Source organism: Ipomoea triloba, chromosome 6 (assembly GCF_003576645.1).
Source record: "Ipomoea triloba cultivar NCNSP0323 chromosome 6, ASM357664v1".
NCBI classification, from domain to species: Eukaryota; Viridiplantae; Streptophyta; class Magnoliopsida; order Solanales; family Convolvulaceae; genus Ipomoea; species Ipomoea triloba.
The window spans coordinates 8,392,866-8,408,061 of NC_044921.1; the positions used below are offsets into that span (position 1 = coordinate 8,392,866).

The 15,196-nt window shown below is 43.1% G+C and overlaps 2 protein-coding genes and 1 non-coding gene across 3 annotated transcripts; all 3 read right to left on the minus strand.

Annotated features, from left to right (window-relative positions):
* Positions 1-569: 569 nt before the first annotated feature.
* Positions 570-2,967, minus strand: LOC116023435. The gene is made up of 5 exons (XM_031264436.1): positions 2,827-2,967; positions 2,353-2,521; positions 1,100-2,269; positions 806-896; positions 570-708 (listed from the first exon to the last, which is right to left on the minus strand). The coding sequence occupies exons 1-5, from the start codon at positions 2,965-2,967 to the stop codon at positions 570-572; spliced, it is 1,710 nt and encodes a 569-aa protein (XP_031120296.1).
* Positions 2,968-9,639: 6,672 nt separating this feature from the next.
* LOC116023254 (terminal nucleotidyltransferase 4B) lies at positions 9,640-15,196 on the minus strand. Its single transcript, XM_031264241.1, has 13 exons — positions 14,723-15,196; positions 14,348-14,460; positions 14,154-14,210; positions 13,265-13,360; positions 13,113-13,183; positions 12,979-13,021; positions 12,775-12,855; positions 12,604-12,663; positions 12,428-12,478; positions 11,658-11,755; positions 11,475-11,523; positions 11,111-11,155; positions 9,640-10,420 (listed from the first exon to the last, which is right to left on the minus strand). The coding sequence occupies exons 1-13, from the start codon at positions 15,072-15,074 to the stop codon at positions 9,974-9,976; spliced, it is 1,563 nt and encodes a 520-aa protein (XP_031120101.1). The 5' UTR covers positions 15,075-15,196; the 3' UTR covers positions 9,640-9,973.
* On the minus strand, positions 13,832-13,934 carry LOC116023845. Its single transcript, XR_004099436.1, has one exon. It is a non-coding gene; the product is annotated as a U6 spliceosomal RNA (small nuclear RNA).

Sequence of the window (15,196 nt, forward strand, 5' to 3'; positions counted from 1 at the left end):
ACACATAGACAAATAAATAAAATTTTATAAACAACAACAACCAACACATATGTCTTAAATTTTTATTTTTATTTTTTTGGAAAAAAAGTTTAATTCATTAAATCATCATCAAGACAAGCAACAAGATAGAGAGGAGGAGTATCAAACCACTCCCTGCAACCTGACAAAGAAACGGCTTCCCTAGCAATATTGTGGGCAGCACGATTCGCAGATCGCCTTACATAATAGAAGTGTACATCATCAATCGTGGATGCCAGTTCTTTAACATCATAAATAATAAAACCAAAAACAGAATTGAAAGAGTCTGAACGTAAAGCATAATAAACCAGTTGTGAGTCCATCTCCACATCCACACCTCCCATACCGGTCCCCTTGAGCCAACTCAAAGCTTCTCGAACACAAATCGCCTCCACGACCTTAACTTCATACTTCCCAGCGATACGCATTCCTTTCGCGGCTAAAAACCGACCCTCATCATCTCGTAAAACCCAGCCTAGCCCCATTGCATTATTCTCCTCATTGAAGGCGGCGTTAGTATTTAACTTAACTCGGCCAGCACTTGGTGATTTCTAACTACACGATTCATGCCTATCATCCATTATCTCCCCGCCCGTTTCTTGCGCAGATCTCCAATTGTTGAGAAATGAAAGAGACATGTCGGTGACGTTACTGCTCGCAAAAGGGATCCCCTTCCATACCATGTCATTCCTACTACCCCACAAACCCCAACATTGCATTACAAAATGACAGCGCAAGTCTTCATTTAGCTTAGTTAATAACTCAAAAAACCACTCTTGTAATGTACCTTGCGCATTTAGAGAAGGCAGTCCCATGCACGTCCATAAGGCAGCAGCATAATGACAATCCATAAAAAGATGTTTTGTTGATTCCTGCTGCTGACCACACATATGGCACATTAAATTACAAACAACATGCTTAGTCATCAATGCATCCCTTGTAGGCAAAACTGAATTGGCAAGCTGCCAGCAAAACAATTTTACCTTAGGAGGTACATGCATCTTTCAAATTAAGCTCCAAGGTGCACTTGATTGGAACTCACCAACTAGTTGTCTGTAGCATGACTTGACTGAGTACTCACCTTTGGGTTCACCATTCCAAACCCAAACATCATGGGGTTTACGCATACTCAGAGGGATATTTAAAATAATATCTGCATCTCTCTCATTAAAGATGTCGTTCACGCACTCAATATCCCAACCAGAGCATTCTTCGTTCAATAATGAGTTGACATGGGCACTGCGAATTGATTCATGCAATTCAGTACTAACATGTGGATCCTCCGCACCTGTTAACCAATGATCTATGCCAATAACAGTGTTTCTCCCGTCACCCACACATCTACGGAAACCAAATTGAATAACATTTTTTGCTTCCATAATTCCCCTCCAAATAAAAGAAGGATTATTCCCAATATTGGCTTCAAACAACGAGCTATTAGGGTAATAACGACTCTTATATACTCGGGCTACTAAAGATTCTGGTCTACTCAACAAATGCCATACATGTTTACCTAAGAGGGCCAAATTCATTTCCCGAATCCGCCTAAACCCCAGACCGCCTTTCTCCTTCGGCACACATAATCTACTCCATGATTTCCATCGCAGGCCTGTGCCATTTCCCACTGTTCCGGTCCACCAATATTTATTCAGAATGGATTCAATATCAGCACAGAGTCCAACCGGTAGCAAAAAGACCATCATGGCGTAACACAGCATAGCTTGAAGGACATTTTTAAGCAAGACCTCACGACCTGCTCGTGACATAAATCGAGAATTCCAACTTCGAACGCGGCTCAAGATATTATCCTTTAAATACCCCAGAATCACCTTCTTTTTTCTACTCACAAGCGATGGCAATCCTAAATACTTTCCTGTAGTATCGCCTTCACTAATACCAAGAGTGTTGACCACGTCATGTCTATCATTTTGCGATACATTGGTACTGAAACATACCATGGATTTATCAAAATTTATCCGTTGGCCTAAAGCAGCCGAATACACATCAAGTATCGTCCTCATCTGCTGACTCTCCATACTATTGGCTCTGAGGAATAAAAAGTAGTCATCCACAAAGAGTAAGTGGGAAATAGGTGGAGCATTCCGAGCAACACTAATACCATGCAAGAAACCCATGCGCATTCTTTGATCAATTAATGAACTTAACCCTTCAGCCACTAACAGAAAAAGGTAAGGCGATAGCGGATCATCTGCTGTGGCCCCCTTCCTGGTACAATAGGACCCAACTGCCACTGTTCATGGAGAATATGGTACTTAACAGAACTGACCGACTCAATCAGAATATCAACCCATTTCTAAACAAAACCCATCTTACTCAAAACTGCACGAAGAAAGCCCCATTCTACTCGATCATAAGCCTTGCTCATGTCAACCTTTAGAGCCGCGACCCCCACCTTCCCTCGGGTTTTTCGCTTGAAGAAGTGATAGGCCTCATACGCGAGCATGATATTATCAGTAATCAGATGCCCAGCGACAAACGCACTCTATGCACTTGAAATAATTTTATCAAGAATAGGCCTTCATACGATTTGCACAAACCTTAGCTGTTATCTTATATAGGACATTACAAAGTGCGATGGGGGCATAGATCTTTCATAGATTCGGGATTCTGTTTCTTTGGAATTAATTCAATAAAAGTATCATTCGATTTATTTGGAAGGCGAGTAGTCTCAATAAATCGACGACATAATGAAGTCACATCCCTCCCAATTAATTCCCAAAAATGCTGAAAAAATCCCGGGCCAAATCCATCCGGTCCTGGCAATTTATCAAGATGCATCTGGAATACCGCAACCCGAACTTCTTCAATACTTAATGGTCGAACCAACTGAATATTATCCTCAGGTTGCGCCCTTGAATTTATGCATGAAATCACCTCATCCATTTCACCATTCTCAGCCTTAAACAGTTCTGCAAAATATTCCACCATTATAGTACCAACCTCATCCGTGCCCTCAACCCACAACCCTGCTTCATTTTTCAACTTTACCACCTTGCTACGCCTCCTCGGTGCTTTAACAGAATTGTGGAAGAATTTAGTATTCAAATCTCCTCCTCTCCACTAGTGCTCTTTCGCTCTTTGTTTCCAAAACATATGTTGCTGCTCAAGAAGTGTGAGCAGCTGCTTTTCCACACGATCATATTCAGTGAAACTCACAACATCCCTCTTATCTCGAAGAAGGTCCAGTTGATTTTTGCATTGATCAATCCTCTTAAGGAAGTCTTTATTGTAGTTGCGCCCCCACCTCCATAAGTCCTGACTACAAACACCTACTCTCTCCAGAATATCCAATCCCATAGTTTTACCCCAGCTCTGCTCAACAATTTCGCGACAAACCTCCTCACGCAGCCACATATTATCAAAACAAAACCTCTTACGTCAAGGGGCATGTACTATTACCTTGGGAGTTAGCAGAATGGGCAAGTGATCACTGTATGGACATGTGATTGAGCTCGTAGAAGCCCCTTCAAACAAAGATAGCCAGGTGATAGGATAATTGGGCATCAGCACTGGCCCGAAGACAGTGAACGGACGTCAAACAAGCATCATTCCCCAGCATTAATGTCCACTCCAACGGCTCCTCAGCTCCTCAGCATTAATGCTCAACGACTCCTCAGCTCCTTAGCATTAATGCTCAACGGTTCAACTCCTCAACATTAATACTCAACAGCTAATGCTCAAACGGCTCAGTTCCTTAGCATTGATGCTCTGTTACTGCACGGAGGAAGATAAAAAGACGCTCACAACACTTGCAGAGGGACGACATTCTTACTATACTAGAACACACATTGAATTGAGCATTGTATTGAACACAAACACTGGGCTCAACACTTCACCACTGTACTCAACACTATAGAAATACTAATACAAAAATACTCCGGTACTCATTATTACTGTCATTGGTGCTTTCATTGAGAGCCGAGATCAGATCTCAGGCAAACTTCACACATCACAAAACACCCAGCTCATCTCATCACTGTCGATGGTCATCCCGGATCCAGCAGCTCTCATGGTTCTCATCGAGTGAACAATGGTCATCCCGAATCCAGCAGTTCTCATGGTTCTCATCGAGTGAACAATGGTCACCCCTCGGGTGATCTTCATGGGCAGCTCAATGGTCACCCCTCGGGTGATCTTCGTAAACAGCTCAACAGTAACCGCGTGGGAGATCACCGCAAGGGTGATCTCCGCAGCCAACTCAACAACAACCATGGACGCTTCCTCCTCAAGTGCGTCCGCCTCCTTCACTTGTGCGTTCACCTCTTGTAAGCAGTGACGCTACCCAGTGAACGCTGCTCCCATCTAAGCAGTGGACTTACAAGCAGTGGCGTTATCAAGTGAACACTGCTCCCATCCAAGCAGTGGACTTACAAGTAGTGGCGTTATCAAGTGAGCACTACTCCCATCCAAGCCGTGGACTTCCAAGTAGTGGCGCTTCCTCTTCAAGTGCGTCCGCCTCCTTCACTTGTGCGTTCACCTCTTGTAAGCAGTGGCATTACCCAGTGAACGCTGCTCCCATCCAAGCAGTGGATTTACAAGCAGTGGCGTTACCGAGTGAACGCGGCTCCCATCCAAGCCGTGGACTTCCAAGCAGTAGAGTCACCTCCTCGAGCAGCCGTGGACTTCCAAGCAGTGGCGCTTCCTCCACAAGTGCGTCCGCCTCCTTCACTTGTGCGTTCACCTCTTGTAAGCAGTGGCGTTACCTACTGAACGCTGCTGCCATCCAAGCAGTGGACTTATAAGCAGTGGCGTTACCGAGTGAACGCGGCTCCCATCTAAGCCGTGGACTTCCAAGCAGCAGAGTCACCCCTTCGAGCAGCGTCACTTCCTCGAGCAGCGTCACCTCTTCAAGTGGTGTCACCTCCACGAGCAGCGTCACCTCCACGAGCGGCGTCACCTCCCCGAGCGGCGTCACCTCCACGAGCGGCGTCACCTCCTCGAGTAGCATCACGACCTCGAGCAGCGTCACCTCCTAGAGCAACGTCACCACCTTACGTCACTTCCTCGAGCAGCGCTACGTCACTTCCTCGAGCAGCGCCGCCTCCTCAAGTGAGTTTGCTTCCTCCACTTGTGCATCCGCCTCCTGCACTTGTGCATTCGCATCCTCCACTGGTGCATCTGTCGCCTCCACGAGCGGCGTCACCTCCTCGAGTAGCGTCACCACCTCGAGCAGCGTCACCTCCTCGAGCAACGTCACCACCTCGAGCAACGTCACCTCCTCGAGCAGCGCTACGTCACCTCCTCGAGCAGCGCCGCCTCCTCAAGTCCGTCATATCCTCCTCAAGTGCGTTTGCTTCTTCCTCAAGTGCGTTTGCTTCTCCACTTATGCATCCGCCTCCTGCACTTGTGCATTTGCATCCTCCACTAGTGCATCTGTCGCCTCCACTGGTGCATCCGCCTCCTCAAGCGGCGTCCTCCTCATCAAGCGGCATCGCCTCCTCATCCACGGTGTTGCCTCCTCCAGCGGCGCTTGCTCATCAAATGGCATCACATCCTCAATGGCGTCGCCTCCGCATCCATGGCGTTTCTTCCTCCGGCGGCCCCTACTTCTCAAGCGGTGTCGCCTCCTCAAGTGGCGTCACCTCTCAAATTACGTAAAAATAAAAAATAAAATAAATATGCCGAGGTCATCACCTCGGCCAATTTGAACCGAGGTCGTCACCTCGGCCAATTTTTGCCGAGGTCGTCACCTCGGCCATGGCCGAGGCCCCGTGCCTCGGGCACTGTGGCCGAGGTCCCGCACCTCGGCCACAATGATAACAAATAAAATGGGGTCGCCTCATCCACGGCGTCGCCTCCTCCTTCTCTAGCAGCGCCTTCTTCAAGCAGCGTTCTGCTCAACAAGTGGCATCGTCTCCTCATCCACGGCGTCGCTGCATCCTCAATGGTGTCGTCTCCTCATCCACGGTGTCGCCTTCTTCAAGCAGCGTCCTGCTCATCAAGTGGCGTCGCCTTCTTTAAAGAGTGTCCTGCTTGTCAAGTGGCGCATCACCTAGGCCATGGCCGAGGCCCCGCGCCTCTGGCACTGTGGCCGAGGTCCTGCAACTCGGCCACAATGATAACAAATAAAAATAAAAATATAAAATCTAGACTCTATTCCCTTAGGGTCGGCACGAGATCCGATCTCGCTAGCTACCTGACAGGAGAGTGTTTTTCTGAGTCAAGCCGAAGGCTTGGTTTCAAAGAACACCAAACTCTATTCCCTTAAGGCCGGCACAAGATCCGATCTCGCTAGCTACCTGACGGGAGAGTGTTTTTTGAGTCAAGCCGAAGGCTTGGTTTCAAAAAACACCACACTCTAGTCCCTTAGGGGCGGCACGAGATCCGATCTCGATAGCTACCTGACGGGAGAACAGACCTTTGACCGGTCGAGGTGAGCTCGCACGCAAAAACGTCAAAAAAAATGGAACTGGGTCAAGGCGTGGCCGACCTCGGCCAACTTGGCCGACGCCGACCTCGGCACACCTTGGCCGAGGCCGACCTCGGCCACCCTTGGCCGAGGCCGACCTCGACCAACTTGGCGAAGGCCGACCTCGGCCAGTCTTAGCTGAGGCACAACCTCAGTTACTCTTTGTTGAGGGTCGACCTCTTCAAAAAAAAATTTGGACACTTAATTACTCCCAAACCACCTCAGTCACTCTCGTTGGCTAGGGAATGGGAGGACTGGTGACAAGATAATTGGGCATCAGCACTGACCCGAAGACAGTGAACGGACATCAAACAAGCATCTTTCCCCAGCATTAATGTCCACTCCAACGGCTCCTCAGCTCCTCAGCATTAATGCTCAACGACTCCTCAGCTCCTTAGCATTAATGCTCAACGGTTCAGCTCCTCAACATTAATACTCAATGGCTAATGCTAAAACGGCTCAGTTCCTTAGCATTGATGCTCCGTTACTGCACGGAGGAAGATAAAAAGACGCTCACAACACTTGCAGAGGGACGGCATTCTTACTAGACTAGAACACACACTGAATTGAGCATTGTATTGAACACAAACACTGGGCTCAACACTTCACCACTGTACTCAACACTATAGAAATACTAATACAAAAATACTCTGGTAACCATTATTACCATCACCAGGTATCCGTGACAAGTATCATGTCCAATTTTTCCTGCACCATCGAATCATCGATGTCGAACCTCGTGATCGCACACACGTATATTGATAACCCGTGAATGGGAAATCATTGAGTCCACAATCTGCTACTGTCTCTTGAAAACCATGCAATAACCACTCAGGATGTGATAATCTACCTCTTTTCTCATTCTTATGTAACAAATCATTATAGTCACCCATGACTACCCAAGGTAAAGTACTTAAACCAGCTAGGGTGCGTAGTAAATTCCAGGACTCACGCCTGCGTTGTCTTTCTGGAAAGCCATAAAACCTAGTGAAGCGCCACTCTGGACTGCCAACATCTAATATAACTGTTGCATCAATATGATTGTGCGAATAGCTAGTAACTTCAATCTCCATATTATCAACCCATAATAGAGCTAAACCACCTCTATGCCCCTGAGAATCGACCACCAACATATGCTTATATCCCAACTGGCTGCGAACAAATTCCATTTTGTGCTTATTAAGGAACGTCTCCATAAGAAATAACAAACTCGGCCTCTTAGTGCGAACCAAGTCCGCAAGAACACAAACTGTCGTTTGGTTGCCAAGCCCCCAGCAATTCCAAGCTATAACACTCATGATTCGTGGCGGGTTTCAAGAGCCAAACCCGCNGGTTTCAAGAGCCAAACCCGCCGTCTCCACGTTTTTTGAACCCACAGCTTCATAATCCATGATTGTGACTGCCGTACCCATGCCCACGTCCTCATCACCAAATCTCCGTTTTTTCTGTTCAATGCATATACTGTAACTGGAAGTTGGTATACCAGGGAGCACAATTTGTTTACCCTCGTCTGATGAGACACCCACACTAGGCCCTTGTTCACCCCTCACACTTTTTAGCATAGTTTCCTAACTCTCAAAAGCCGGTGCATTCCAGGACTTTCTCTCCACATTAGAAGCCGGAGCCACCCACCTAGCCAAGATCCATATGGCTTTTCCAAGGCTGGATCCACACCCCTTAGCACCTTATGACAGTATTTATCTCCATGGCCCAGCACCCCGCACAGAAAACAGAATGTGGGGAGACGTAGCGAAAGTCAACAACAGCCCAGGCTCCATTATCTCTCTTTAATCGCATCTATTTTTTTAATGGCTTCATAACATCTATGGAGACACGGGCTCGGTAGAAGGTATGCATGGAGCCATCAAAATTCCTTTCATTAGACTTCACAAAAGATCCTATGAAGGCCCCAATGGCATTGACAACAGCCTCAGATCGGAAACCTATTGGCAGATTATGAATTTGTACCCAAAATTGCGAGTGTTGGAGAACTACCTCCTCCGGATCTTCATTTGGTAAGAGTCTATGCATCACCAATAAACTTTGTTCAAAACTCCATGGCCCATCGTTCATGATTCTCGTAATATCTACATCATGGTAAAAACGTATCAAGTACCTGTTTGGTTGCAATTGACTCATAGTTACTCCCATCCCGGGTCGCCACACCCCAGCCATAGTATCTTGGAAAGACTGGAACTTAACAGGCTTATCTGTGAGTAATCATCCAACCGCATAAAACACTTGTTCCTCGTCTCCAGGCTCTATAGGAATGTTCGGAAGCTGCATGGTAACATCATCGTCATCAACATCTGCTAGAGTGGGGTTTGCGCACAAACTAGCGATGTCAGGATCCGCCATAATGAACGGCGATGAAAGCAATAAGACAGAAACCCTAAAACTGCTCAACGACGGCAAGAGGCAAAAAACTCGCAAAGAGGCGAGAGGAAAAATTTGTCTTAAAAATATTTTTAAAAACAACAACAAAAATTGGAGATGTGGCAGTGATGGGGTAGTGGTGACAACTTCAATGATAGAGGCGTTGGGCAGAGGTAGATGAACAAAAAAGTAAGATGTAGTAGAAGGGAGAAGATATATATATATATATATAATTTACAACGAGAAGATATAATTTTTAAGAAATATTATATATTAATAATTAAGTAAATATAAGTTGATGTACGAGAAGGTTAATGGTAAAAAAGCTTAATTTGTAGGGTTTAATTGAGTTCAAGAGTTTAATTGAAACTCATTATCAAATAGATAAATAATTTGTTATATTTTTTTTTAAAAAGAAAAACAAAAACAAAATCAAAAAATCAAAATTTTAACAGTTACATATAAATTTTTGACAATTTTATACCAAGAAAAGATGACTATATTAATCCTGTAGGTGGTATTCCACTTTTAGTCCTCTTTTATCAAAACATCCACATTTGTCGTTAAATACAATGGCTACTGCGCAGATTCATTCTTTATTGCTAGTCAATTGACTCAATTCTACTGCGCAGATTCATTCTTTATTGCTAGTCAATTCTACTGGGCAGAGTACACCAAAATTTGTTGTTTTTCAGTTTGGGCATACCTTCTTCACAGGGCTGGGCTTTAGAGCAGGTTCATAGAATATATAATCATATAAGATATAATCCGACAACGTTGGTACAAGTTTATGGGATATGGGATATAAGATATAGTATGACAAAGCTGAAAATTTTGGATTATTAAAAAGAAAAGCTTCTCTTTTTTTCTAATCTGAATACAACAATAGAGTACTTGTGAAAAATAAATTTTGTTCCTCAGTTAATACTTTCAAAGCAAGATAAAAGTACCAGCACTCTGTTATACAACATCAAATCAAAATTTTGGAAGAATTTCTTTAAGTTATATCCATTTCTGCCGGATTGGAGCTGGAGATGTGCAGCACAAGTCCAGGAGCCTTCTGCCAACCAACTTGTGCAGGTCTCCAGCTTGTGGTCATGGAATATTATCAGACATACACCACAGATGAAAAACACTGCAAAAACTGAATCACTTGGCGTAGTGTGGTGATGAACCCTCGTGTTTCCAGCGCCTTTTCTTTGAACTCTTTTCTTTCCTTGATCTACTACTTGTGTGTCCATCGTCTTTCATCTTCTTCTTAGAAGACTGCTTCTCCTTTGATTTCTTTCTCTTCTTACTCGAGGATGGTGGAGTCATATCTTCCACAATACCATTGCCTCGAGGAAGCAGTTCTTCATCTTCGTCGTTTAACTGCCAGTTATAATAAATGTCCTGCGTATCACTATGGGGCAGGGGCTCCCCAGCACCTGGCAACAAGCTATCAAACGTAGTGTCCCCATCAGACCCCCCTTTCCGCACTAATAGCACCTCGTCTGGTCTTATTATCATGCCGAGTATACTCCTAGAAGGACCCAACTCCAAAATGGCATTTGCATTTGTTAGAGTCGTGAAAGCCATTGAAAAAGCAGATTTAACCTGCAGTAACATCACAAGTAGATTGCTCTTAAAGTGACTTCAATGGAAGCAACTGTGTCATAAGTGAACTGATTCAATAATTACTTTCCTAGGACGGCAGGTCCACAAGTATGGAGACGTGTATTTAAACTTCCAGCAAAGATGAAGATATGCTAGTAGATTATTGCTAGATATCCAAAAATCTATTTGGTTCAAAGATTATTAGAGGTCATGGGCTTGGGAGACTCCTCAAAAGTGCTAATCGAAATACAAATTGTGGAGAAGAGTACTAAGTGCTTTTGCAAATACAAATCACATAAAACAAAGGATCTCCAAGTTATTTAATCATCAGCAAGTTCCTTACTCTTTATCACATGGGAGCTTGGAATTCCAATTCAAATTCACAAGGGCAAGGACAAAAAATCATATGTCAAGGTGGATTTCAATACAAACAGTATTACCAAAAGCTCCAGGGTTAACCATCCACCAGAATAGAATTATGTTGATTCAAAGAGTTCGGATGAATAGAATTGGAATAGTTCTCTAGCATTACATAAACAAATCACAACAGATTTTTCACGCAACAATATACACAAATAAATGCCAAGGGACACATGTTATGAAGCACCTCCCCTCAATGGGGATTAGTACAGTATGATATGCGAGAAGAGAGATGAAGAGAATAATATTCTTGTAGAATGTGGAACCAACCTGGAAATAGTTGAAAGAGCTCTTTCCAACATCATTTTCTGGTGTCTGTTGTCACCCAAGGATTGAAATATCAGAGGCCAGAGAAGAGTAATGTAGAAGCAGGCAACTAATCCCTCAATTAGAACCAATTAAAATAACCCCCGTGCCCCTATAACTGACTAGAGAGTAGAGAATGCCTTGGGAGTGGCACAAGGTTAGAATGCCAATCTATAATGGCTTCACTCCAAGCCCCACTCCCATCAGACCAGTAAAACAAAATGAGAAAGTGGTAAGTAATTATGCCACATGCCCACATGCAGTGATTTCTTGAATTAATCCCATGAAGATGTAAACACGAAATAAATAAATAAAAACAAACAAACACCTGTGGGTCCTCAATGGATATGAGATATGGCTTTCCCTTGCTTAAGAACCTAAGCAACAGGAAAAGGCAAAGCATAAAAATTTCACTCTAGGTTGCTTCTACTGCAGGATGGCAGGATCTAATATCAAATTATGAACAGAAACAAATAAACAATGGTGTGCTATGATATTTGTAATTACATACCCTTTAGTGATCTTCCGGAAGAAGGTGCCTTCTCCATTGCATGATAGCCCAACATCAGATGTATTCAGTTTGCGTCCATAAAGATCAAAGAAACTTACCTATATATAAGAGGAACACATCATTTCCAATCCCCATAAAGAACTAAAGAAGTCCAAAAGTGGAAATAATCCATCAAGCTATGAAATCACAGAACTATACTGTCAGTGTCACAACTTAGAGATACAAGAAAAAAATAGTTAATGGATAGGTGGTTAAGGAAACAGGCACAGTGATGACAAGGAAAATAAAGGTAATTATTGCATGTCTTGACAAGCCTCAAAGTAGAACATGTTTTTAGTATAAAGTAAGAAACCATTTGGATTGATCATTTTGATAATATAAGAACTAGGTTTATTAGATTCAGTCTAGGATTTTCCTTTATGTACAGCTTGTGTGTGTCCTCTGGAGAATGCCTGTGTCTTGGTATTTAGCAGATGATGTGTTTCGGATAAAGATTCACAGCTTCACCACCTTCCACAGACCACAATAGAGTTGGCCATAGTTGAATAACACCCCACAAAGTTTGCACACAAAAGAAAGGGGGAGAAAAGCAATTCCTTTCCTCCTTGCCTTCAAGAGATGATGACTGCCTACATGTTAACAGTTTAACTAGGTAGAGTGGTCTTTCTTAGATAAACACATCTACAGTGATTTTTATTTCTCAGATAATGAGTACAAAGTTGGCCAAACAAGGCAAGAATGCAAGATTGAGTGCATGAAAAGAACCTTACCAAAAGCACTCCGAGATTCTGTTCCCTAGAAGCTTGAAAATCACGGTGATTCTGAAAAACATAGCATCTAGAAAATTAAAAACTTCGGATTACCAGTTTAAAGGAGTGAAAACAATACATTACAGAGAGTTTTAATCTCAATGCAATCAGTTCAAAATCATGATTCAGTTAATTACCCGCAACATTGCTATGAGCATGACAAGAAGACCATAGGATCCAATCCCACCTGTATACACCTACAATGTAAGGGAGCAGAATATCAGAGCAGAATAGCTGAACCAGAAAATCACTTGTCAGCAAAACAACTTGGAAAATGTTGACAATATGTGCCAAGAAAACCACTCCACCTCATTTAATTCTCGTTGTTGTAAGAAAATTTTCAAAATCAAACACAAAGGACGTAATGGAGGCCATTTAGAGACAGCATCCTGAAAGAAATCATGAATGTATCAGAAACAAAATAATACTAGGAACTAGAGTTTACAGTAGTCTATATCTCTTCTTTTGTTAGTATAGTTGGCCTAGGGACTAGAGGAGATAAAATAACACACCGTAATAAATTCTGCAGCTTTTGGTCCATTTTGTACATCAAAACTGTAATCAGGTTAAAGTAGGCGATAGTTAAATAGAGAACAAAACTATACAAAGAAAATAAAACAAAAAGGCAAAGTGAGAGGATACGAACCTTATATCAAATGAAATGCAACTTTCTTTTTCCACGAATTTGATTATTGGCACACGAGCCTTGGCAATCACCTGATTTTAGACAACGCAAAAGTATAAGAACAGGACTAAGAAGTCACCTGGTAGTGAGGCTTACACCAAAATGGAGTCTACCTGTATCTTCTTGGCTATTCCTTTTTGTGAGAGGGCTTTGGACAGAGCATGTAGCCCAATTTGAGGACTTCTGATGTCTGACCCCAAAATAACAACCTACAAGTCAACAGCCATCCAGATTTTTATTTGAATTTCAATACCAGAACACCAACTCAAACAAGCATTGTTGTGATGACAAAGACATAAGCTTTCTGCATCCCAAATGCACTTTTTTTCACCACCATAAGATATCAATTCTCTTAGTATATTTGATCAATAAGCAAGAAATGCTACTAATTATAATGTCTATTTCAAGTACATGTTCTTGTTTCAAGGAGTCTTGAATCATTATAAAGAGGTCTCTTTTGGGGTACATCAGAGAGAAACCCCAATGGGAAGACCCCTAGCCTTTAACCCTTTGTGTTGAAACACCTTATAAAGAGGTTAGAAGCAAAGATTTTGGATCATTTTGCAGACCATACAGCTTGAGAATGTGATTAGAAGTGAAAACGATAATCTAAATTTTTGTCTGTATAGCTGCATGTGGTATTGGCCAAGATACACACACACACACACATAATGACAAGTATAATTTCGAACAATTTCTCAATTTTAGTGTGTTATCCTCACACAATGGCCATGCTAATATTCTCTATACTGTTCCACTTTTATTAAATTTCCCCTAAGGGACTGGCCAAGAGATATTTTAACAGCTAAGGCTAACAGCACTACAGCAATGGCCAATGGCATTCTTTCTGGACTCCAAGCAGAGGTTAACATAGAGACAGATCAAAGTCCTAGTACTAGCAGTTAAGATCATATATCCAAAAAATGGACCTCAACAGATCTGAAAGCCCTAGATGAAATAGGTTCACTATTAACATTAAGTAAACAGTAAGAACAAACTTACATCAACATCACTAGATGGAAGATACAACCCTGTCCTGAAAGACCCAAAAACTTCTGGCTGAAACGAAATACAAGTAGACATTTCTCTGTGAGGAACCTTCATGAATTCATAGATAAGACATACAGCAGGGCTATACTTATAGTGAACAAAAGACAGAGGTGGCATAATATTAATTAATTATAAGGTAGAGAGACCTTGCTTTTGGGCCAGATATACTTGATGACATTAAACACACGTTCTACTGCTGCATTCCGTCCTGCTTGTTCCTCTTGACTTGGTGATAGGAAATCACAAAAGTCTAATATTTCTGCAATCTTGCAGACAACAAGTTAGGAACCAAACTTTATTCAAATTACCAAAACCTGACTTAGACAGTACTTTTGTAGTCACTGAAACAAAGAGAATGAGACTCGCAGTTTCTTTTGTATAGTAAGTTTGTTCAGCGGTTATTCACAATGGGGCATTATAAAACGCAAACTAAATGCTCATTGTCCCAATTAGCGAGAATTAACAGGAATAATGAAGCCTATTGTGGTTTGATTCAAGCTAAACCGAACAAAAGGCAATACCTTTGTGGAGTTGAAGCATAGGGCTTCGGAAACTACAGTTGGCGCGAAACCAGTTTCCTTCAATCGTCCTCGCCGGCTCCTTAACCGGCACCGGTACAGAAGCTGGAGATGGCGTCGAGAGCGAACTGAGCTTCAGTTCATCGACCTCTGCGTCTGCATCGAGAGAAAAATAATCCTGCGCGGCGGCCTCCGGCGAGGGGCATTGCGTTGAGTCCAGAGAAATTTCGTTGCGAAAAACGACATATTGCTCAAGGTTATCAGAACGCGGCGGAGATGCAGGCGGCGTTTGCTCGGCAGAAGCGTCGCCGAAGAGCGGGCTTAGGGTTTCGTACAAAACCTCTTGGTTTTCCATTGCTAGCGGAGTTTGAGAAATCTCCGGTGGGGCTATAACGGAGAAAAGCCTTTAAGGGGTTTAAGACTTAGGAGTCGGTCCACATATTGACGGCGTTAGTGTTCGACTGGACTTTGATGGTC